The following is a 24,386-nucleotide window of genomic DNA, read 5'->3' as shown; positions in this document are numbered from 1 at the left end:
GCGTAAAAATGTTCAATCTTTCTAATATCGCGGTTAGAATACGTCATATTTAAACGTACCTATCTCACTGGAAACGAGAACAGTTTCATACCCGGAACTTCATAGAGGAAAGTATCCATAGTAACCGTTTGTTGTACACTGTGAAAGATACTTGGAAAAAATCGATAATTCAGGACAATATGCGACGCCCATAACGTGCACGTTAAATGTGAAAAGATTAAAAAATAAATTAAAAGTACGGCACAATTATAAATAAGAAATTCAAATTTATTTAGCTTATTTCTCTTCTAATATAAAGAATAACATGAGCACTATATGTATATAAATAGTATGTAAATAGAATACAGCAAATAGGATAGCGCAAGCATTGCTATGAAACATTATTTACATCACAATGTATATCGCTTATTAGTAGCCGTATTGTACACAAATACTTATAAGATCTCCAGGTCACAATGTCGAATCTCGGGATGCTTTTTCTACAAGTATTAAAGAAAAAAGTTAAATCATAGTGTCAAATAGTTAGAAATTCATATGTAAAATGTTCTTGGTATACCTTTAGATTTAGTTCCATTCTGTCTATCTCTCCACCAAGCGTATCAACAATAGCTTCGCCATGCTTTAGCATAAATGCTTCCAATTCTTTTATGTCTGTCATTCCTGTTACTTCCTAAGGAATAGAATAATTTGAAAATTAATGTAATACTTTGTGGACATTAAGCTAGTACCTTTAGCATTTGAACAAGATCGTGCTTCTCCAAATAAGACCTTGTTAATTCCCTGCCGTCAAAGTCTAATTCAGCCTTGTACCGAACTAAGTCGTTACCCATATCGATACCCTTGACATCATAGATTGCTCGAACCTGATTATTTCGAATTCAATTAACTTAAATAAATGTATGTGTATATATATATATATATATATATATATATATATATATATATATTATTTATTTATTTATTTATTTATAACGATACAATCATAAAAATATTACCATTATATCTGCTTCTAATTCCGCATTGATTTTATCTAGATCTTCTTGAGATATACTTCTTCCAATTAAAGCAGTGGCATTTGTATGTATTATAAACCCAGCTATACTGCCAAGTAGACCGCCAACTAAAAGAGATCCAATGGCATCAAACATGGGGTTTCCCAAATAGGATGTTAAACCCATACATGTAGCTGCACATACAAGACCAAGCACCTATCATATTCAAAAGAACATCTCATGTTTAATAACTGCGATTGTTCCTATCCTTTTTTTTTTTTTTGTCTAATAAATACTTACAGCTGCACAATCTTCCATAAGTACGACGTTTACGGAAGGATCTTGTCCTCCTAATACATAGTCCTTAAATGTTTGTCGTTTTTCTGCTGCACCTTTTTTTATTGATTGTATTGCTACTAACAAAGTTGCTCCTTCGGATACCATAGAGCCAACCAGGATAAAATATGCCCAATAAAACGATTCTATTGTCGAAGGATTCAGAAGGCCGTGGATTCCGTGATATATAGATAGACCAGTTCCAACACAAAAGATACCAACTCCAGATATTAAAGAAGATACATATCTCATATTTGTATAGCCATATGGATGATCAGGATTAGGAGTCTAAAATATTAAAAATGTATATAGAGATATAAAACAAGATTTATCTTAATTTCACATGACATAATTTTATGCATACTTGTACTGATTTATGTATACCATATGCTAATATCAATTGATTAAAAGTATCTGCAGCAGAGTGAATACATTCTGAAAACATACTATGCGAACCAGTATACAACCACGCACACAGCTTACATAAAAAATTGCAACCATTGCTAAAAGAAAGAAAGATAAATGTAGTATACTAATAATGAAGTATTTTTAAATAAAAATAAAAAGATAGGACTTACATTACAATGGCAGTTAAAACTACTTTGCCAGATCTTCCAAAAAGACCTTCTTGATCTATTGTTTGCGTTTTACTACCAATTTCTCGTCTATAATCTCTTAATCTTCGTTTAACAGTAAATATATCTATGAAATCATAAAACATTTAAATTAAAAGATTTATATCAGTCCTCCAAAAAGAATATGTTAATAAAAGTAGTGACAATGATCCTGTAAAATGGAAAAATGTCCGGAAGAAAATGAAACTAATCAACTTATCAAATAAAATATTTTCTAACTCTATTCTAAATACATTTAGGGAAATTCATTTTAAATTATGTGTAGATAAAGCGGAGACTTACTTTGCTGATACGCTTTCTGTTGAAGTTCCTTCTTAAGAAGTTCTTTTGCTAAGATTTCCCGTGATCCCCAGACTTCTATCGCTCTACAAATAAACACAGTATGTTAAATATAATCATCTATTTTTTATTACAATAATCATCTCATCAGATTTCATTGTTAAAATGTGTAGTATTACTTTGCTTCTACATCTTTTCTCCAAAAAACAGTAATTGGAGGTTCAAACTCATAAGGTGATCTTCTTTTTGTCTTTGGTAAGTTTTCAAGATCGGACGGTTTCAATAAAAAATCTGACATAGCTCTAACTGGTGTAATAAAATTACGTTCTAATGATGATACTCTTTTATCCGTTTTCTTCTTTTTAACTGTAAATAAAAAACATGTGAATATAAGAAATAATAACAATGATGAAGATTAATGAAAATAAAAAATATAATTAAAAATCAATAAGAAAGCTTTTTACTATACTTTTCTGACTATGTTTCCTTTTGTACCTTCTGTCTTCAAATTTTGTTGCTCTTCTTTAGTTTGGTTATCATCAGGTTTAACATCTAAGTTCCTTTCTTTTAATTGCCCTAAATTTTCTTGTTTTAATTCTATGATTCTTTGTACATTGTTTTGTGTACTTTTACTGGAGTCTACTGTTTCTTCTTTTTGTACTTTTGCTATAACAGATATTGGCTTGGAAATTGTAATAAGAATCCATCTCCATTCTTGCAGATGTTTTACATTATTTGTAGTAAAAATCTTTTGAGGATTCGCAACAACTTGCACCTTGTATCTGGTATTGTAATTATATGTTATCAAAGTATTAATATGTCTCCTTGCATATCCTATTTGAAACATGTATAAACATTCTTTATTGTAATGGTTAATATTATGAAGAACTTTCAAAAGATTAGGCACACGTTGTAACATGTTTTTAATATTGGACCGGTAATAAGTATCGTAAAACAAGCTGAGCCGTCTAACCTGTACAAAAATAAATAACACTTAAGTATTTTGATGAATAGCAATTCTTTTCGTAAACATTCTATTTTGAAAAATGATTTTCTTTTATAAAACGTAGAAATAGAAATATTACAATTTGAATACATTTTAAAAAGTTATACGCGCTTAAAAAACAAAACATATTTCAGTATATTTTTCTTTACCTTCTTTCACATTCACTTATTTTATACAATGGAATACATTGTTAGTAATATTATACGAAAAGATATTGTTCGGTACCAAATTGACCTTAGCAGAACGTTATAGTAAGTTCTCTTCAAACTGTCAAAACGATAATCAGTTATTGTCTAATTCGGCAAGGATAATATAATACCTATATAACCGATGATGATTACAAGAAAGATCGTATTTTTATGTAGTAATACATGTTTATAGATGACAAACTTTTTAAATCTATTTCAATATATAAACTCTTGCATAATAATAACATTAATTACATTAAAATTAAAAATTGGATCTAGTGCAAATATATCCCTATATGTAACTATTTTAAGGCTAATACATCACGAGAGTATTAATCATTTTATTAATTCATTCACCATTGCTTTAACTACAAAATTAAATTTTTGTTATTTTGTTTAATTATAAAAAGTATGATTTTTATACGATTCTGTATAGATGTTATCTTATATATGTTATATTAATAAAAATTGTATGGGATTTACAATTATATAAATTCATACATATAACTTATATGCGTTTTTATTAATACCTGCACATCTATCTAACTATTTTTTATCTAATGACGTGTATCATGTAAAATGAAACTATTCAAAAATATACTAATAAATAATCATTGATAACGTCAAATGACGAGAAGAATCAAATAAAGAGATGTATACATATATGTATGTGCATACATATTCCTCTTTACAATATCAGAGATGTGTTGAGAGATCGCCAATGAGCATAAGAAAAATTCAGGAAAAAGTTCGCTCCACGAATTACCGCCTCTAGTGATCAAACAGCTGAACTATCCACACATTTCTTCCTCAGATGCTTTTGGTGGGAAAAACGAACGAATATGCATGAAAAGAGGGGAAAGGCATCTTCAGACCGGACAGTACTCAGTTAGCCGAAAGCAGCCCTTCACAATTAGTGGCACTTTGAAAACTCCGACAAAACTCCGTACCGCAAGCACTTATAAGATTTTAACCCTTATTTTTGCATCAGAAGATTTGTCGTACTTTCATTGGTCGAGCCACGAAGTCAAATTATTATAAAATTACACAATTACACGAATAGTTATACAGAGATTGATGAACTCGTACAATTGTACAATTATCGTAAAATGGCAAATTGAATTGAAAAAAACAATTTTATTTTGTAAATCAACAAAACGTTTAGTCATTTAAAATCCTTCCAACATCCACAATCCCCAAATCCTTTACAGTTCCCATACGGTTAAGTTATAAAAAATGACGAGAGACTCCGACAAAACTGGTAAGTATAGGTAAGTATTGGTATTGGATTAAGTTTATTAGGAACATAAAATAGCACAAGAGACAAATTGCAATAAATGACTTTATTTTTTATTATATGATATAATCATTTCCAAGAAGATTGTTGCTGCTAGTTGCTTGTAGCGTCATGTTTGTTGTTTCTGCCGTCAGAGTGGTTTACTGTAATCAATAAAAAAAAACAAATTATTTCTAATATTTAACTAAACTTTGAAACAATATTGAAATAATAAAAACAAAAAAATATAGTGAGTAAAATACTATATTTAGGAAAACCTTCATTAATAGTTGAAATAGATTGACATTGTCTTTATCTGATTCATTTGTTAAAGGTATATTAATCGGATAATATAATACTACAAAAGCATTTCTGTAAAAGTAGCTATATGTATGTGTTGAAATATCTCTTTAATTTATTATATTCATTTAATATTATTAGAGAAATAATATTATTTTTTTATTAAAATATTACAATATGAATTTCATTACAGTGTAAATTATTAAATGTAGAGATAAATAATCACGATTAGACTGCGGATTTTGATGCTAATTTATATTTTCGAGAATGTATAATTAAAGAGGTAGAGTCTCGATAGAAAATGATTTTGTCTACCGTTATAGAAAACACGCTGTTATCGCGCCGATACAAATACACATTTCCCCTCTCTTCTCCCACCAAGAGTACTGGAGAAGAAATGTGCGTGTAGTTCGTCTGTTAGCCGTTAAAGACCGTTATTCTTTGTGCGCATTTTTTGGTTGATTTATTTAACATTGCATCGGCGATCTTCCCACGTACTCATCTCTGGCAATGTCTATGCGTCACTTCTGTCAAACGGATGGACAAAATTACAAAATAAACAGCTATGGATGGAAGTCAATCTAAAACAAGCGATTCACAGTTCATTTCGTTTCAAGATTTTCCTTCAATAAATCATGAAGGAAATATTGGTCAAGCACAACTGGATGTCAATACTTCCAGTCATCAAGGTTTTAATAACCTCTCAAACGATCCTACGGGAATTGGTATTATCGAAGATCTTCAAGGAATGCCCGATAAAAGTGAAGGTTTATATTTATGCGATCTTTTATTTAGTTTCAAATAACTTTATAACGATTGTTGTTATTCCTGTGGTAAACGCGAATATTATAATTTAAGATATTATGTTACATCTGTTACATCAATTTCAGTCTATGCACTTCTTTAGAACACTGTATCGCTTCCATTTTAGCAGCATCGCATAGCTTTTGGACAATAGAATATTACCAGAAATTCTTCAACGTAAAGACAGATGACGTGGTAGAAAGAATCAAAAGGTCTATGTTTCCACATGGCAGTGATAATTATTTGATATCTCATATTAGACCAAATCCAGATCTTTATGGTCCATTTTGGATATGCGTTACACTAATATTTTCTATAGCCATTAGTGGTAATCTGGCTGATTATTTACATACAGCTAATTCAGGCAAATATCACTGGAGGTATGAATTTCATATTGTGTCTTATGCTGCCACTTGTATATTTTTGTACGCATGGCTATTACCACTTACGTTATGGGGTGCAATGAAGTGGACCACCAGTTCAAGAAATACAGAGGAGGAATTAATCGAGGTTTGACTTTGCCCATTTATCTTTCCTGAGAGACACTACATAATAATAACATTCAAGGGACATCTTTGTTTTAGTCTTACGCAACACCTGGCCTTTTGGAACTTTTATGTCTTTATGGGTACTCTTTAGCCATTTATATTCCAGTAGCTTTTCTATGGACAATTCAATTTGAATGGTTACAATGGAGTTTAGTTGCACTAGCGACCTTTTTATCTGGAGGAGTATTATTGAGATCTTTACTCCCCCTAATATCAGGTATTACATATAAAAACATACACATTTTTAAAACCATAAGAATACGTAGATAAAGTAAATTAACTTTTAGGAAGATATAGGATAATGTATATTGTGATAATTCTTGGAATGCACCTTCTACTGGCAACAGGATTTATGCGATATTTTTTTCATGCACCATCAAAGCCATTTCCCATAGAACACATGGAAGCGACCATACACACGATAGCAACCGGGAATGATTCGCGTAATAATTCTGGCTAATAATGTTGCCATTTATTCGATTATAATGGATTTGGACGCATCTATATTTTAAAATGAACTGTCGACGTTGTCGGTATACTTATTTGTTCCGGTAAATACTGACTGATAAAATGGAGCGGTACAGTTCGTATATGTTTGTTGGACGTTAATTCCGTCTTCGTGCAAGTAGATGTAGTATTTATACTATACCTATGAACGAAAAATAAATGAAAATAACTAAAATTTGTCACATTTGAGGCACTAGTGTTTATTAAAAACATTTCAGTCGACTCATATCAAGTATATATAATATTCCTGTGTGTCAGGGCAATATAGAAGGCCAACAAAGTGTCTGGTTGATTTATTTTCACAGTCCCCATTTTAACATAGGGACGCGTTACATATCAACGCAACACATATCATTTACAATCATACGAACCTCCATGTGTACATAGCAATTGTTATTAGTACTCGTAATACAATAGATAGTATTTATAGTTATTAGTCGTCGTTAATATAATTGTATGTAATTAATTAAGTTTTTTCTCCTTTGTTTACGATTAACCAATGTGATAAAAGGCAACATTCACTTTGTAGTAGTATCGTTACATTATTATCATCGGTCTATCAATATATTTCGTGATAGTAGTAATTTGCTTGCCGTTTAACGTTATTACACAAATAATGCAACATTGATGTATTGACGAATAACTTTCCAATTGTTTATCGGGACTTTGATAGATTTCGATTTTTTTTCTTCACCACACGAAGACGGTTTACGTGATCTTCGCTGGTGCCATTATCGAAAAGAAACGAAGAGTGTGTTGAAAAGCTACTTTCGCTAAGAATGTTCATTCTTTCTACGAACAATAGGTCGTAATTTCGCGTTTCAATCTAATTGCAAGTTAAAAGTGTTCCTCTTTATCTTTTCCTCAACTTTTTCGAAAGATACCAACACGATAATCTTGTAAAAGTCCATCAAGCGATTCGCAAGAGATAACACGATAGTAAAATTTAGCAAATATTTCGAGGTCTACGAAGTCTTCCGTTTTGCAAGCCTTGTCGATGTGAGCGTCGCGTGTACAAAATACAAAAAAGTTCGAACAGAGCTTGACTCCTCTTTAGACAGAAGTGAAGCATCTCTCGTAGCTTGTACTCTCGTCTACTCTCGTCCAATTTTCTTTGGATCTGTTCAATTATTAAAAAATAAAATCGATATACGATACTCGATGGCTGTTGACGCGATCGCTAACTGTTTGGTATAAATTAATTCAATATCTAAGCGCAAATATCGTCGTACGAGTTGACTTATGTAACATGTAGATTTTTTAAAGGGGATCCAAATCTCAGCATACTTTTGTATAGAAAATGTGTGCAAGGAACGTTTATTGGATTACGGTGATATAGGCGCAATAATTACGATATATGCCGTGCACTTAATGACTTGTTTTAATACTGTAAAACGATAGACACTTTTTATCAAATCGGTTTTCTTCGCTTGGACAATTGGTATACGCGATACAAGCTACTAGAATTTTTGTTCGAGCGTTTAAACTCAAAGCCTTTCGACGATCACAAAACCGTCGGAACGACGTTCTACAATTTACAGCTAGTGCTCACAACGACTTGGTCCAACGTGTTTACGAGATAATTACAGTCAAAGTTTGCGAATAGGCAGGAGCAATAATAACGAGTAATAAACCTACGACAGTCTACTTAGTTACTTGTTTTTTTCTTTTCTTCTCTTGACTTTTCCTTCCACGTTTACACGCAGCGCTGCTTCGTCTCATTTATTTTGTTCGTCGTTCTCTCAAAATTTAAAGTACCGCGGATTCTCAACGCGTTTACACGAACAGGGGCAACGTGTTAAACGAATTGAGAACCGTGCGATTAGTTCTTATTACCGTTATTTACAATAAGATGTGTCGTCGGGCATATCTATCGTCATTAATATTAATATTAATATTAGTATCATATAATATACATTTTCTTTTCCTCTTCTATTTCATAAATGCAAACACGCATAATTATTACAGAGACATACGGAGCAGCTGTGCGCGGATTGCGCACCAGGCGCTCTTTAAATATTACACATAGATAATAGTTAATGTTTACCCTGGTTTTATCAATTATTACAAGTATACGCATATATATGTAGTAGGTACTTTTATATATATATATATATGTATATATATACACATACTCATATAACATTGCTCATAAATGTCGTACTCTTTATACAATCGTTGACTATTATCTTCTACAATGTTACGCAATATTGCAATAATTTCAGGTTGATTATTCAGTCGCATGCTTAGATAGTACGTAATCCATTTCTTTTCCTTCGTTCTTCCTTTATATTGAACTCATCGGCATCTTCGAAACTTTTGCTCGCGATAAACGAATATTACACGATACTGTACGTCGATTGAGTTTAATTCGAGATCATGGCTACGTATCTTCGAAAGCTTATTTTTATTCTTCTTAAAAAAGAAAAAAAAAAAAAGAAAAACTGCATATAGTCTACTTCGACGAGAGATATTATATCAGGCTGAAAACGAACGATCTTTTTTACGACACGGGAAAACACGTTAGTATTCGCATATACATTCTTCCTCTTTCTTTACTTTTTTCTTTCATTCTTTATCCCGTAGTTACTGTATTTTTAAAGCTTCCTGCACTTCTTACATTTCTGCGTACGTTCTTTTCGTGTCTAAGATATCATTTTCGTGTCGAACCAATCTTATCGTCGATCGAACAATTACCACTATTTATCGTGACAGAAACGCGTATTTGAAAAATCTGATAAATACCGCCTGTCGGTCCAATCAATTCAATTTACTCGATTCGTTTAACTAACACCTACTGTTAGATTCGTAACCTGGCTATTTCGGTTAATTAGAATGCGCGCTTTCTAATTAAAAACAGTCCCGCCTCTCAGCACGTTTGCAAGGAACTTCTACTTTTTATTGTACTATCTAGGTGAATGGTACGTTTTTCCGAAAAACTAAGAACAGATAGAAAACAGGAGAAAAATATGTTCTGTTCAACCGTCTATTTTTAGAAACTTTTAAAAAGAGAATATCAGATTTTTCGTATCGACGACCGTGATACTGATATGTTCTTTCCCTTATTTCCTTTTTTTTAAGGAAGAAGCTACGTAGTTCAACCCGATAAGCAACTAACCCTACGTTCCCGTTTTAAGAACTGCTAACGCAAAGTTTGATCCTTACTCTTTTTTCTTTTTGGGAGTGGCAAATCTTTTTACCATTGTTAAAGTGTAAAGAATTTAGTCTGACTTTAGAGGAGCTACAGATATTTGAACCATTTTCTCGTCTCGTTTCGAATATATTTTCAACGAAATATAGTTGAACCGCGCAATCGCCTTACCATAGCTTTCCGGAAGATAACGTTAGTCCGTTTTGGTCGGTTACTTAGGACAGATAATTAACTTTAGTGACTAACACGATCGAGAAACTACGAGAAAAACTTACGTCGAACAATACGCAGTTATCGTATCGAGTGTATGTACGTGTATAGACGTGTATCAGTATTTTTGCTCTACAGAATTCATTTTGCGTTCTATATTTTATCGTATATATTACAATTAGACGCTTTATAGCACGCGTTTCTACGTGCTCCGAGTAAAAATTGATGCTACATATTTTCATCGTGTGTGTATGTTGTGTGTATCTGTTTATACCACGTAGACCATGTACAAATGTATTATGCTAAAAGCACAGTTAGATATAGAGCAGAGAAGAAACACGTCGCGAATAAGACACGCGCTAAGTTACTTATTCCGAGTCCCCAGAAAGAATTCGTGGTTCGCTGAATTTGATGCAAAGATATAAAAAGAGACGTTCAGTTTGCTATTCCTCTACTTCCCCTAACGAGTTTTCATCTATGGCTTGGCTTACACGAACGCGAGGCTCTTTTGATCAAATGTTTCCCGTTGACCGTTGCGGTCTTTATTTTTTTCTTTTTCTTTTTTCTTCATTCTTTTCATATTTTATTTGTGGTTCGATCGAACGGTTGCTTTGATTGCGTGCTTAAGTGATAACAGGTACGTATTGTTGATGAAAGAGATACAGCAAGATGATAAAAAGCATATTTGACATAACATTACAGAAGACATCGCGCGTATCATTGTTCAAACTTGAGATATTTTTAACGTTAGAAGGATATAATTTGGTCAAGAATGTCGGGAAGATTGCGATGAAAGTAACAAATAATGCGTAATGTAATCTGAGAAGCAATTTCTAGACACGCACAGTTCGCTATTTTTCACGCGATCCGGATATTATAGAAAAATTGAATACGAATCGATTCGCCAATGACTTCCACGGTTTGAGATTCAAAATCCATCTACGAGGTGCATATTGACATTGAACATAGACACTAGATACATCAATCTATGTCGCTAATTGTTATTTTAATTTACAACCTCGCTGTATCTCTCCCACCAAGTGTAATTACACATGTAATGGACTCTATTTTTCTCTTTTCAAAAGCTTTTCTTCGAAGCTGCGCGATATTACAAATGAGTCGGTGCGTACACAATATCGCTCATAAGTATCAGGACACTTTTTACTCTATCTACTTACTAATTTTATTGAAGTATACAAATTAACCCTTTACACTCTGCTGTCCGGACATCTGAGCGGACATCGTAAATCTAGCGAACAACTCGCATGTTTCCTCTAGGGGGACAAAAAGACATTACCGATGGTTATATAGCAGAAAATTACACCAGGTCCGAGCTTTTTAAAGATACGATCATTTCCTTGAAGTTTTCAAAGATCATCTCCTTGAAGTTTCGTCTTCGCGTTGTACGAAAAAAGAAATAAGGAAATGAAAAATATGCTGAATACAACCGGTTAATACTGAATTAGAGTAATTAGAAGCAACACTCATTGCTCGCTTATGGAGTCACCGGGCGGTAAATTATTATAGACTTCGCTGGAAACATTGAATTCTAGGAACTCATACATTCAATATCGTAATAGAAAGATTCGACGATCACAAGCGTCAATCATATTACTGCGTATTCACTTGCAGAAATCAATTTGGTCGGTTTATGATACGCTATTGCACGTTAGCCGTGGTAATTATAACAAATAAAATCATCGTAGCTCGATTCTATAAATTTATAATTAAAGCATATAGATACTGTATATTAAAAATAATCAAGTATCTGAATACTTTTGAGCGGTAGAGTACAGTACTTTACCAATTTGAACGCCAACCACAATTTTTCTGAATATATATCGTGTTGTACGAAACTGTTTGATTAACGCTATATACATTCACAGATTCGTCCCAACTCGAATCAATATAATCGTGAAAATCGTGTTCTGCCACGGTGTTAATGACATTTCAAAATGTTTCCTATAACATGCTTAATATATTTGTAAAAGGTTTTTGAAAGTGTTCAAATACTTCCGAGAGCCACTGTATATCGTCCATTCTCTTTCTCTTCCTCGATTCTTTCGTTCACGAGCTCATTGATCGATCTTGTTATGCTGTTATTATACCTTAACGATCTCCTGGTTAAATTTCTTTTGTAAAATCGACACGACGGAATCGCAGTTTCTTCCTGCTGTAACGCCAGACACGCGTAGGTTGCGCCAGAAACTAAAGAATGCAGGAAGTTGAGAACCGGTAACTCCGATGTCCGCGTACGGCGTACAGACCGACTCTGCGACGTGCTCGCTCTTACGCGTACGGCAAGAACACAGGACACGATGTTGTTTCTATTTTCGTATACCGTTCGCCGACGAAAGGGTAGAACAGATACGAAGGAATATCATAGTGATGGTCCATTGATCGTCGATAGAACGTCGACGTTGCAATGGAATCAGGTTTGAGTCGCGGCCGTAGCGCGCGAAAAGCAAAGTAAAACGAAGAAACAAGGGTTTGAGACAAAGAGCGTTTGACAAAATAATACAGCCGTAAAAGGATAGCGAAAATTCAGTTGAAAAAGTGTCCGAGCGAATACACGGACATCTGCATTTATTAACCATTTAAAACATAGTGATGCCTGGTACCGATGTGTGTATTTTTCTCTTTCTTTCTCTGCCGTTTAATTGAAACGTTTTATTATTATCTTTTTTTTTATGTATATGTGTGTTTCTTTTCGTTTATTCGTTTCTTTCTTTTTATTTCTCTTGCACTCTTTTCTTTTTTGTTTGCTTTTCTAATCGCTTAGTTTGCATAATTTCTCGATTACACTTACGCGGCTTCGAAGAGCGTCGAGGCTCTTATCGATCACCTTAAGCATTAGTCTTTAGTGTTTGATTATTATACTACAGTAATATACAGAAAATCGTGGTTCTTGCCCCGGCGGCCTGCTCGTCCGTCGAATTATGTATTTCGTTTTTCCATGTTCGTTCCTTCTTTTAATGTTATACTGCTGCTCCAAAAGTAAATTAATGACTCTATCGTACCGCTGGACGAGCAGCCCCCGGGGCTTTCAATTAATATTCAATAATTACAATACACTAAATATAATCGGCCCGTGTATATTAAAATATAAATATCAAATAGACTTCTTGCCCCCAGGATGTATGCACCTAAATGCCGATGCGCGACTTAAAAAATTGAGAAACATTCGTTAAGTAAGTCGTCACCGATTAGTTAAGACCCCTGTTGACGGAAGAACGTGGAGCTCGCCACTACCAAAACCTCGATAAAAATCCAAATAAACAAAAAAATATCAGTCGATTCATTTTTTTCCTCTTTTTTTCTTTTCTTTCTCGATCGTAAGCAAAATGTTCACGACGATGTGTGTATAACAGTTAGTAGTCGCGAGCTACGACGCGATGAGATTAGAATTTTTTTTTTTTTTTTTTTTTTTTTTTTTGGTTACCTAGATGATATAATGTTCCATGCGCTCCATTACAATATCGAAACGTCGTGTCGGTCGACAGTGACGAAGAAGGTTTCGAGAATCGTTTGACACGGTGCAATTTAAAGCCTAAGTACTTTTGATTTGTCTGCTGATTGATTCATGGTTGTCGTTCGTTTCCGTCGCCCTCTCCAATGAAGCGTTTATTGTCGGACATACGAAAGAGAAGCCAAAGAACGGGACTCGTCGCGGTCGGTCGACGCAACGCTGTAAAACCGTAACGCAGCGGTTCTTTCGCTCTATGCTAAACTCTGTTTTACTCTTCCGCTTTTTTTTTTTTTCTTTCATATTTATCTTGCCTTTTCGTCTCTAGGATTTTTCTTTCTTTTGTTCGTTCGCCAGTGCGTACAAAACATTTCTCGTTTCATCTTATTATTCATCAACCAATTTTCTAACATTCGGCGACGACGTTCGACTCGACTCCTATAGTCCGTATTCGTGCACAAACTATTTCCGAGACCAAACTAAACCTACGCTTTGTACTCTGGTCGACCTCTGAAATAATTCATCACACGCGCAAGCAATGGATATCCCAATTTTTTTCTCTGCTTTCTATTATACAATTTATACGTAATATATACGTACATGTATATATATAATATGCATATGCACATATGTATATATCTAATAGATAAATGTATATTCATCCATCCATATATATAAGAGTGAAATGGTGTTCAGCGTGATACTGGAGTATAAGACGCGAGACGATCGAATCTAGCTACGAAAAACAATTAGTCCGGTCGAAAAACGAAATCTAGAAAAGATCCTGCATGGATCGTCGATATATAAGGCACGCTCTACTAGTAAATAAATTTCACCGTCGACGAATGCTTCCACTCGAGTTTCGACACATCTTGGTTACTTTTCGTCGTTTTACAGGCCACGCGTTGAGCTACGATCGTTCGAAATTATTATCATTATTTATATTACGGTGTGCAGAACCACCGATTTCTACGTGTCCTTTGTAATGCCAAATGGCGAATATATCGTATGTTCATCTGTTTTACAAACTCTACGGGTCGCGCACAGCGAGAACTGTTAGACTCGAATTGTCTCGAGGTTCCTATGCTCTGGTATATCGGTTGAACACCATTCTCGTTCGACGACTCCGCGACCGTGCGGCCGCTATTCCATACGCACGCGGCAAAGACAATCGGCGCAGCCTGAGAGTTTTAATACTTTAAGACAGACTTCCTGCGAAAGCTTAAAAAAACTTTTGTTTTCCTTTTCTTTCTTTGTGTGTATGTGTGTGTTCCTTTTCTTTTTTTACTTTTTGTTCGTTTATATTCACCTACGCTAAATACCGCCATTTAGAAACTTCACTTTACATTACGCCACGAAGGCGATCGATTGGGGTTACTATGTTGCTGGATGCATGGTCGTATGAAGGATCCACGCGTACTCGAATTCACAAACTTTAACGTTTATCTTTCTCCCTGTGTTTGTTCAAAATTTTATGTAATACCGCGTATCGGATCTAATTGATATTCGATTCGAGAAGATTGTTAGAAACGATCGCGTTAAACGTCGATAAATTCGAGCACACCTGGTAACGATAATTTATACATTTATACAGCTGTATCCGTTACGTATAGGATAAAGAAGTTTGGCAAACAGTAATGTTAATCGACGGCACGAAGGACTTATCCTCTTAACGTGTGTTACGTTTGTATCTACTTTACTGTGGTGTATGTGTATATGTATGTACGTATGTACCTGTACGTGTGTATATGCTCTGATGTCAGTGTAATTATTATACATATCGATGGTAATGGTACCGCGATAAGGCAAGGCATCAAGAAGAAAGGAAAAGAACAGCTGAAATCGACTTAGCCTCGAGAATTCTGAAGGTATTTTTTATGGTAGAAGAGAAAATTACGACCACAGAACGAAAAGACACTAAATCGCTATCGTCGTGGAAGATGAAGAAATTTACGCTCTATCTATTTTTCATCGAGATATTTAGATCCAAAGCTTACTATCAATTTAGATCGAAAACCATTAATATTAGAAAATAGAACAGGTGTGTATCAGCCCGTGCGACGTGAATCAGATAACACAATTATTTATAATCATAACGATATTAAATCTGCCTATCAATAATAATAGTACAAATAGTGCTACTACTATCATAGTACAGTTAAAATACACAAAAGGCGCACATTTATAGGCGGTACGAATATATAGTATAGCCATATAGCGAATAGGATTATTCGTAACATTCCGAATTCGGCTTATTCGTACGATTGTATAAAGTTTCTAAATTATAAGGAGTTTACATAGACCTGTTTTAGCTTCGTTACAATTCGTAATTATTTTTATCAAGCACTTATACCATTTTAACTACTTCAGAGTTACAAAAAGGTTATATAGAGTTAATTAAAATTACATTTCCGTACAACTGCAAACTCTTCGGAAAGATTCCCAAACCTTGAAAAATAAAGGAGAACCTTTGGAAAACGACGAATAATAAACAACCAGCATCTTTGAAACTATCTATACATAGAAAAACTCGAAAGCTCGTTCGAAAGCTATCTTATTACCAAAAAACCGATCTGGTAAATAACCGGTCTAAAGTAGAATGTCCCGTGGCACGAACGAAAACGACGAGAACGACTGCGCATTGTATACGAACAAGAAAAGACAAAAAGTAGTAGAAGAGAACTACGAAAACGAAAAATATTCTAAACCGTACGAACATCGAAACACCAAATTTTCTACTTTCTTCCACAGCGAAGACTATCCAGCTATGCCACGGTATGCCCCTAATTATCGATCTGAATCCATCACCCTATTAAAGATGAGAAAAATCGTTAACGATAACAACGTTTTAGCAGCAGTGATGTGTTTACACGAGTGTTATCCCCCATATTTTTTTTTTCTTTTAAAAACTATGATTAATCCTTACTCGAATAATATTATGCATAAGTCTGACAAACGTATAATACAAGTACTACCGTTCATAATTATTTGCAATATTACCATAGTATAATAGTGAACATTAAGAACATCGAAGAACAGTCAGATGTGAATCATCGATTCTAGCCTAATTTACCCGCATGATCTATCGTTTACTTCTTGCTTCCCTAATCGGACTTCATTTACTCGCTATTACGATATACAGTTTGGCTTAAAAAAAAAAAAAAAAAAACGGTGAAATACCTTTATCACGTGTGTCTTGATGGTTCGTCTCTCAATATCGAATCGTTCAGAAAAGTCGAGGTACGAATTAAATACTACAGACTATTGTGATTTATCTTGCACGTATATAATCTACGAGATCGCGCGCGCACGTACCGAAGAGTACGTACACATGGATCGTGAGCAAAATTTTAGTGACATGTCGCGACGAACCGAAATTTAGAACAAGTATCGTACATACATAAGATATACATGTCGATAGCATACGCCTCTTGAGTTGTATTTTTTTCTTCGTTTGCTTTTAATAATTCTCGTTTCTACATGTAAATGTGGTCCGATCGTGATGAGCAATTCGACGATTAAAGACCAAGAACGTAAGAAGACAAACGTTTAAGAACTCACAGAGCACAATACAATATCAATCCTCTAGTAGTATAACTCCAAAAATATGTTATTCTCTCCTATACTTATAGTAGCTACGCTATCTATTCCTCGCAAAAAGTCAGTTGCTTTGTTTTATAATGATAATATATATAATATATATATATATATAATTTTATACGAACTATCCATACAACGCGATGAACATTAAATTCTAAGTCCACAAAGAAACGTAATTTTTATCCGCGGATGTCCTTTGATTCCATTTTTTCTCTTTCATTCATTCTTTCGCTCCTTTTTTATTCATTTCTGGCCATTTCAACGCGAGTATCTGTTTATTAACAGTGCTAGACTCGCTCGTCGAACGTTATTCGTTCCACGACTCCGGGCGCTTGTACGGGAAAATTCTATCAGCCTTGGAAAATGCTTTCGCTTTCGTCAAATCATCCTATTTTCTAATTTTATGCTCGAAGGAAATTTGCATCCCACTTACAAGCACTCGGAATCGAACGTTAGAAATTCCACACTAAATAAATTTTCTATTGGACACAATCTCATTAACATTTTAGGCACTACACCTAGACACTAAGAAATCTCTCCGCTCCCCTCTGCCCTGATGCGATAAGAAATGTATGTACAAATTTAAAAATGATTAAAATAATTATATCTCTATAGCTTCGAGTGTATATGTATAAGTGTGCGCTCGAACGCGCACGTTATATATGATCCGTGTGTTATGTAGGTGTATTTTGTACATGTGTTCCTTTTTCTTTTTATTATGTTTATGTATCATCGTGTCACCCGAAAGGAAGAGGTAACTGTTACGCTCGCGCTCAACAATGTTGTGAAACATCACGATCGACGTTAAAAAGATCGTGTTCTATTAACACAATTCTCCCCTTTAAAATGGCAAAGAAGTATGGAAGTAAAAATCTATCACAAACATGATTTGATGTGTCGTTATCACTCGAAGCGAAATCCGTGAAAAACAAGGAAAGCCCATGAAGAAGAATGACGTGAAAGAATTGGAACAAGTTAGACGATGAGCAGCTAAGGTAACGTGTCATATCACCCTATCGGAAGTAACAACCATATGACAATAATCTTCCTGGATTGTTAACGACAAAAAACACTATAGTATCTTCTCTATGCGTTACACATATATCGCGTCATGCACGTGTTGGCCTTCTGAAAAGCCTGACCAAAATAACATCGCGTACACAAACCCTATATTAATAAAATATCACAACTAGAACCATCGTCACTGTTACGGTACGTTCGCAAAAGAAGAAAACAATCGTTCTTCTTTTTGCCCTCTCGTACAGTTTCCATGGTAGCCTAAGATTAATTAGATACTCGTTCAATGACGTGCTTATTTATCTACTCGTACACTGCTTAAAAACGTGCTACTTAAAGTAACAATGACTGCGCTAACGTGACTCTGAGCTCGTACTGACTGACGATCTACACCTAAAAAGTGGGAAACTAACGTAGGACCATTGTGTAGTTTGCGTATACGTTCTAAACCCAAAGCTGTTAATTAGTAATAAACATCGACAACGATAATTCTATCTGTTAGACAATAACCGACATCCGACTCCACAAAGCTGACCACCTAAAATCTACTACCCAAATACTTTTGCATATTCGACGCTAATAACAACGTGAACATAATAAAATAACATACTTATACGTAGGATATTATCAGTGATTAATTCGAACGATCGAATCCACGATCGACAATTACAGTCTTATGCTAAACATTACAAATATTACATCGTCAGTCAAAACTTGCTCTTTGGATGCAAAAAAAAAAAAAAAAGAAAAAACAAGAAACAGAAACTTGACTGAAGTTCCCTTTGCTTATCTAGTGACACAGGTATCTAAATACGTTCGAATGTACAGAGGCTAAAAAAATGAAGCATGATGATGGTATGACTATGATGCGTAGAACTGTCGCATGTACATCTCCTACGTGTGTGTTTGTGCATGTATCGATTCCTGCGACAAAAAAAAAGGCATGTTCCTATACACACACACGCGCAACAACAGTTTTCCCATCTTTCTTTTCTACGTAAAATGCGAAAGATCTAAGGATATGACTTTTGTTTTTTCACGACTTAAGAGAAGAAACGGTATGTTTTCTCCTACGCGATATAATTTCTACGGTTTATATGGAAGCATACATATATACATGTAGGCGCGAAAACGTGTTTGTATAATTATAATTGTATATTCGTACCGTGTGTGGTCGATAAAATACGTAACACTTACAAGCTGATTGTAACTTTTCTTTGTTTTCTGTTTTACTGCAACTTTCGCTATACACGGTTTTTCTTTATGAGTTTACTCGTTTGCAGTAAATATAAATGTAAATATGATTAATTGTTAAACAGGCACATCGACTTGGTTACACAATTCTTTTTCTCTTTAATTTTTACATCATATAATACGCGTAAAGAAATATATCGACGAAGCCAATTCGCGCAATTGATAAACGTGATGCTTGGAAAATTTGGAAAATTAATAAAAAGAAAAAAAAAAAAGACAAACAAATGTTTCAGTAGACTGTTTAGTATTTCGCGAATAAAACAGGAAATTAGCCAGGTTTTTATCATAGGTGCCCTTTGATATAAATAGTATTAATTAATTTCTAAAAATATTAACAATTTTACGACTATTTATCCGATCGAAATTAATGGATTAGCAGCTTCACGTTATATTCATCTTTTAAGACATTGAAAAATGTTGTTTTAGGATATCGGTAACATATTTAAAGTGTCATTTTATTATTCTCTCTAACACTGTTCTATCGCTCTCTTCCTCTCCTTATCAATCACACTAATCACGCTAATCACATTCGTTTACTCATTTCGACTTGCTCACTCACATTCTCGCTCTAAGTGTAAAATACTTCTAATTAAACTCTGGACATGGTTTCACTCTAATCAACATACCACAGCTAATATCCCGTACGTTATCATACAGCTATGTATATAAAATAATTAGCAAAACAATGCCTAAGCGTCATTCCATTAAAAACCACGATATACACGTCAGCACGCAGAAAAACGTTTTTGAAACTGTTTCACAAGTCGTAAAATGTGTGCAAATCCATTCTTACACCTGTTCGAACGTTAAAATGTAGGAGGAGAACCACTCATGATAATTATACGTAGAAATCGACATATGGGCATGCACATATACATCGAATGCAGTTTACTCAAGGAATTGCAATAATATACATTATACATGTATATATGATATATAGTTTTTCTCATTTTGTGAGATATTAGAAATTGCTTTCTTTATACTGACGTGGAAAAATGTGAGAAGGAAGAACATGATTCGATGAGGGAGAAAAAACGAATGGGGATTGTTAAAAACTTGCACCATTGACGCTCTCATCGGAATAGAAAGAATCAAATGTACGTTGAAGAAAACATGTGTGCAATCCGACATTATAACAGATATTTGCAACGAAGGCTTCTTTTTCGACAAAAGCGATTGAACTAAGAATCTAGCGAAAATTGAATATATGTATATTTCGTTTTGTTCCTTTTTCTTCAAACGCGAATTTGCGTCATTACTGTACACAGATTTTTTTGTTGTTGCTCATGTTAATCGTTGTGTACCGCAGATTTGTGCAATATATACTCAATACATACATTTTAAAACTACAATCCTCGGTGAAATGCAAAACATTGAAACGCAACAGATGGATGAAAAAGTTAATGTTAATATGCTGTACGACGATCGTTCAACGCTGAAAAATGTTGCAGAGGGAAAAAATCTCATTTCAAACGAATCTAACGCAAATCTATCGCGAACGTGGTATCTACAAAAAAAAAAAAATGACTACAAACTGCTACTGCAATTATCTTAAAGTCGGTGATGCCTATTTGCAATTAATAATAATAGTAGTAATGGTAATAGTAATAGTAATAATTATGATGAGAAGAATAGGATTGATTACGTAGTAAAAATAAATAATGAGGCTGCTGCGAGAAAACACAGCTTTTGTCAAATACAAATTTAACCATGCAATCAAATATACCCATAATGTATTCGAATCAAAACAGAAGAATTCCATTCTAAACTCAGACACGCTTTATGCTCGTATAGTAACGTCATTGGAAAGAAGTGTTTGGTATTACACCAGCATACCTATGAGACAGCTTGAAATAAATCTAGCGATAAAATCCGGAACACATTTTACAACAAATCAATGTGTCATGTTATGATTGTGTGTATGCGTGTAATTGATCAACTCGCTTTCAATTATTAGATACAAGAACGGGAATCTTCATCAACGTCGATGACCCGTTTAAAAGAGAACGCTTAGAATACATTAAAGCGTTGTCACGCTCGATAACAAAAATCTCAAGTCTGACGAAAATTCCATCGGCTAATAACCGTGGGTTATACCGCGCTAAGATTAACTTTGTTAACGAGTACTAAAAACGTAATGTATATGATATATATCATACCATAAGGAAATGCAAATTTATTCCCGTTAACGTTGAACTTCAATAAAAGATAACTTCTGAACTGTTACACCGTAGAACAGTTTTGACAAATCAGCGACACCCAACATGTTTCTCTTTATCTGCTTAAACTGCGCTTAATTTCAAATAATGCAGATTCAAACTTTACGATAAAATCGTCTGGTCTCCTCTAATTTTTTCGTTCGTATGACCTCGTAAAAATTCTTTTTGACGCGCCAACACTATTTCTTCAGAATCATACAAAACATGTCAATTATATTATATACTACCACGTATATAACATAAGCGCCATCTAAGTCGGACAAAATTGTACATCGATCGTCAAATAATATTTGGAAAAATAATACAAATACAAATCATCAAAGCAATGGTTCACTGAGGAAACGATTGCGCAACGAGAAGCATCAAAAAGCTTCTGTTCTCTATCGTTCTGCTCTTTTTTCTTCTTCATTCGTTACTTTCACTTGCTTTTTCGTTTCGAATACGATGTTCATATCGTCGAACGAAAGGAAAAAGATAACATGTTTCACGATGAGAATGTGATAAATACGCTAATGAAATCATTAGGACACGACGCAAACGCGATCAGTCTATCGACGTTCGAAGCCATATTATTTACTTCCTTGTCAATCAAAATCATGCGTAGAGCTTTGATAATCTTTTTCGTAATAGCACAGACTGGCAGTTCGAAGGGGGCGATCGCTTTTTAAGGACGGATTGTCAAAAAGTTGAGTTGAAGAACGACTTCGGTCTTGTCTTGAGACTCCGTCGACTCTTTCCAGTCGTGATTTCTTTATTCCTTTCGTAACAATACAAGCCTAGCTTTTTACTCTGTGTTTTCAATAGCTGATAATAGTATCGCGAAGAGACCCCTTCGTTCGCTAGTAAAAAAAACACTTTCGCGAGGAATGAATTCGATAAAGATGATGGGTTCTCTTTTTCCTTTCGTACGGTTATCTTTGATGCGATCGGTTATTTCTCGACCTTGTAAAATTTCGTTAAAAAAAAAAGAAGCGGCGAAAACTAGTACTCGCACGCCGTTTGATTTTTTCTTCTGAAACCAGACAGAGGAATAATTTACTCGGTGAACCACAAACCAGAAGGTTGATATTGATGTTTGGCCGGTGAAAGTGGGGCCAATCCATAAACGGCTGTTGGCTGCATATGTGCAGGCAGTGGATGCGCTGCATGACTTGCCAGCAACGGTCTGGCCGAGCTGTGATGAGCTGGTGGTGGCAACGCTCGACTAGAATCATACAACGTTAATGGAGACGAGCTGTAAAAAACGGGATAATGAACGTTAGAAAGTCTCCGTAATGCTCTAAAAAGGGAAATGAAACATTTGTTTTATAAAGATCATTTCTTCGTTCCACACGCATACGGTTTTATAAATAGATAACATTATATATACGTATATATCATACATTTAAGATAATCGAGTAATCGACAAATTTCTTTTTTTTCTCTTTCTTTTTTTTTTCTTTACATATAATACATCGTTCGTTAATGCTTACGAAACGTTTCTTTATCTTTGTGCAATTGTCTAAGCAGGCAATCAATGGTCTACTTTGTACAAAATAAGTGTACGAAAAATATGTATTGTATATCTATTACATTTTGATAAGGAAAAAGAACAATACTAATAAAAAATAAAAAATAAAACGGAAACAACGTTCAGGTCATTTTTAGAGAAGAATATCGATTATCCGACCGAATTATATAAATACATCACATGATCTTTCACAACGTTACATGCCATTGAGAACGAGATAAAACGGTTGCACGGGAACGCATTATATTCCAACAATAACTACTACAGTACGATCACAAATATAACAACATACGATGAACTATCACTAGAACGAAAATATAATAAATGGTACACACATGCATGCATCAACTAGGTGTCTAGGTACCCACCCGGGTGTGAATCCCTGATAGGTGGGCACTTGTTGCTGCTGGATAGCAGTGGGAGCCTGAGAAGGCGCGGCCGTTACGTATACCGGGGGTGGCACGGCATGGGCTCTTGAACGCACATGGGCGTACTCCTGGTACAGGGGCTGTCCCAGATGCTGGGCACTTCCTATTACAGGCCCCCCTGCAGGACTTCTGCCCCCGCCACCGCCCCCAGGACTGAGGTGGGCCGGATGCCCATGGTGACTGTGGGTATGTCCCGGATGGGCTGCCGAACCCACCACCTGACTCTGCCTACAAAACCCAAAACAAAGTCCATCCCTTCGTTATGCAATTCCCATGCGCTCTTTACTTACTGTAAGAAGTCTCTCTAAGAGGACAGAGACCAAACCGACAGAGAATCAGGAGATCGATTCATTCCGAGATCCTTTCAGATTCACTTTTACTCTCGGTCTTTTACTTTCCGGAAATAACATAGAAATTCATGCTGTTTACTTGCCCGATCATGATATTCAGCCCGTCTGTTGTCTCGACAACGTATACACGAGCTGCCTGTCATCGGTTTGGTCATTTCTCATTCAAAGAGAAAACCTACATGCGTTCAATAACTACGTGCATATAAATCTCGCTTAACTATGCTATTCTATGTATTTATCTGCCAGATTTTTCTAAATCTATCTGTGTATGATATATTGCATGCTTCGAGTGTCGTGTAAATCAAACGTT

At 34.7% G+C, this 24,386-nt stretch overlaps 3 protein-coding genes across 21 annotated transcripts in view; 1 reads left to right on the top strand and 2 right to left on the bottom strand.

Moving 5' to 3' along the window:
- Positions 1–14: 14 nt before the first annotated feature.
- Positions 15–3,561, bottom strand: LOC117206508 (zinc transporter 9). The gene is made up of 11 exons (XM_033445915.1): positions 3,398–3,561; positions 2,738–3,215; positions 2,422–2,608; positions 2,246–2,328; positions 1,907–2,030; positions 1,693–1,831; positions 1,293–1,616; positions 996–1,208; positions 729–863; positions 557–670; positions 15–479 (listed from the first exon to the last, which is right to left on the bottom strand). The coding sequence occupies exons 2-11, from the start codon at positions 3,159–3,161 to the stop codon at positions 435–437; spliced, it is 1,788 nt and encodes a 595-aa protein (XP_033301806.1). The 5' UTR covers positions 3,162–3,215; positions 3,398–3,561; the 3' UTR covers positions 15–434.
- A 1,892-nt stretch (positions 3,562–5,453) lies between these two features.
- LOC117206715 (protein YIPF1) lies at positions 5,454–7,052 on the top strand. 2 transcript variants are annotated; one of them, XM_033446300.1, is made up of 4 exons: positions 5,454–5,779; positions 5,944–6,326; positions 6,401–6,581; positions 6,652–7,052. In XM_033446300.1, the coding sequence occupies exons 1-4, from the start codon at positions 5,578–5,580 to the stop codon at positions 6,822–6,824; spliced, it is 939 nt and encodes a 312-aa protein (XP_033302191.1). In that variant the 5' UTR covers positions 5,454–5,577; the 3' UTR covers positions 6,825–7,052. The 2 variants fall into 2 exon arrangements, with proteins under 2 accessions (XP_033302191.1, XP_033302192.1); XM_033446301.1 differs by having other exon boundaries at positions 5,466–5,779; positions 5,947–6,326.
- A 5,723-nt stretch (positions 7,053–12,775) lies between these two features.
- Positions 12,776–24,386, bottom strand: part of LOC117206713 (homeodomain-interacting protein kinase 2) — a 31,061-nt gene continuing 19,450 nt past the window's right edge. For 10 of the 18 annotated variants that reach the window (XM_033446290.1, XM_033446289.1, XM_033446281.1 and 7 more), the window contains 2 exons: positions 23,634–23,954; positions 12,776–23,022 (listed from right to left, as the gene is read on the bottom strand). In XM_033446290.1, the coding sequence (XP_033302181.1) occupies positions 22,824–23,022; positions 23,634–23,954 (520 nt within the window). In that variant the 3' untranslated portion in view covers positions 12,776–22,823. The remainder of the gene's footprint in view (positions 23,023–23,633; positions 23,955–24,386) is intronic. The other 8 variants (XM_033446286.1, XM_033446288.1, XM_033446299.1 and 5 more) reach the window with 4 other exon arrangements.

Source organism: Bombus bifarius, unplaced genomic scaffold (genome assembly GCF_011952205.1).
Source record: "Bombus bifarius isolate JDL3187 unplaced genomic scaffold, Bbif_JDL3187 scf7180000008008, whole genome shotgun sequence".
Classification (NCBI taxonomy): Eukaryota; Metazoa; Arthropoda; class Insecta; order Hymenoptera; family Apidae; genus Bombus; species Bombus bifarius.
Note: the sequence above shows the minus strand (reverse complement) of the source record. Positions and strands in the feature narration are given on the sequence as shown.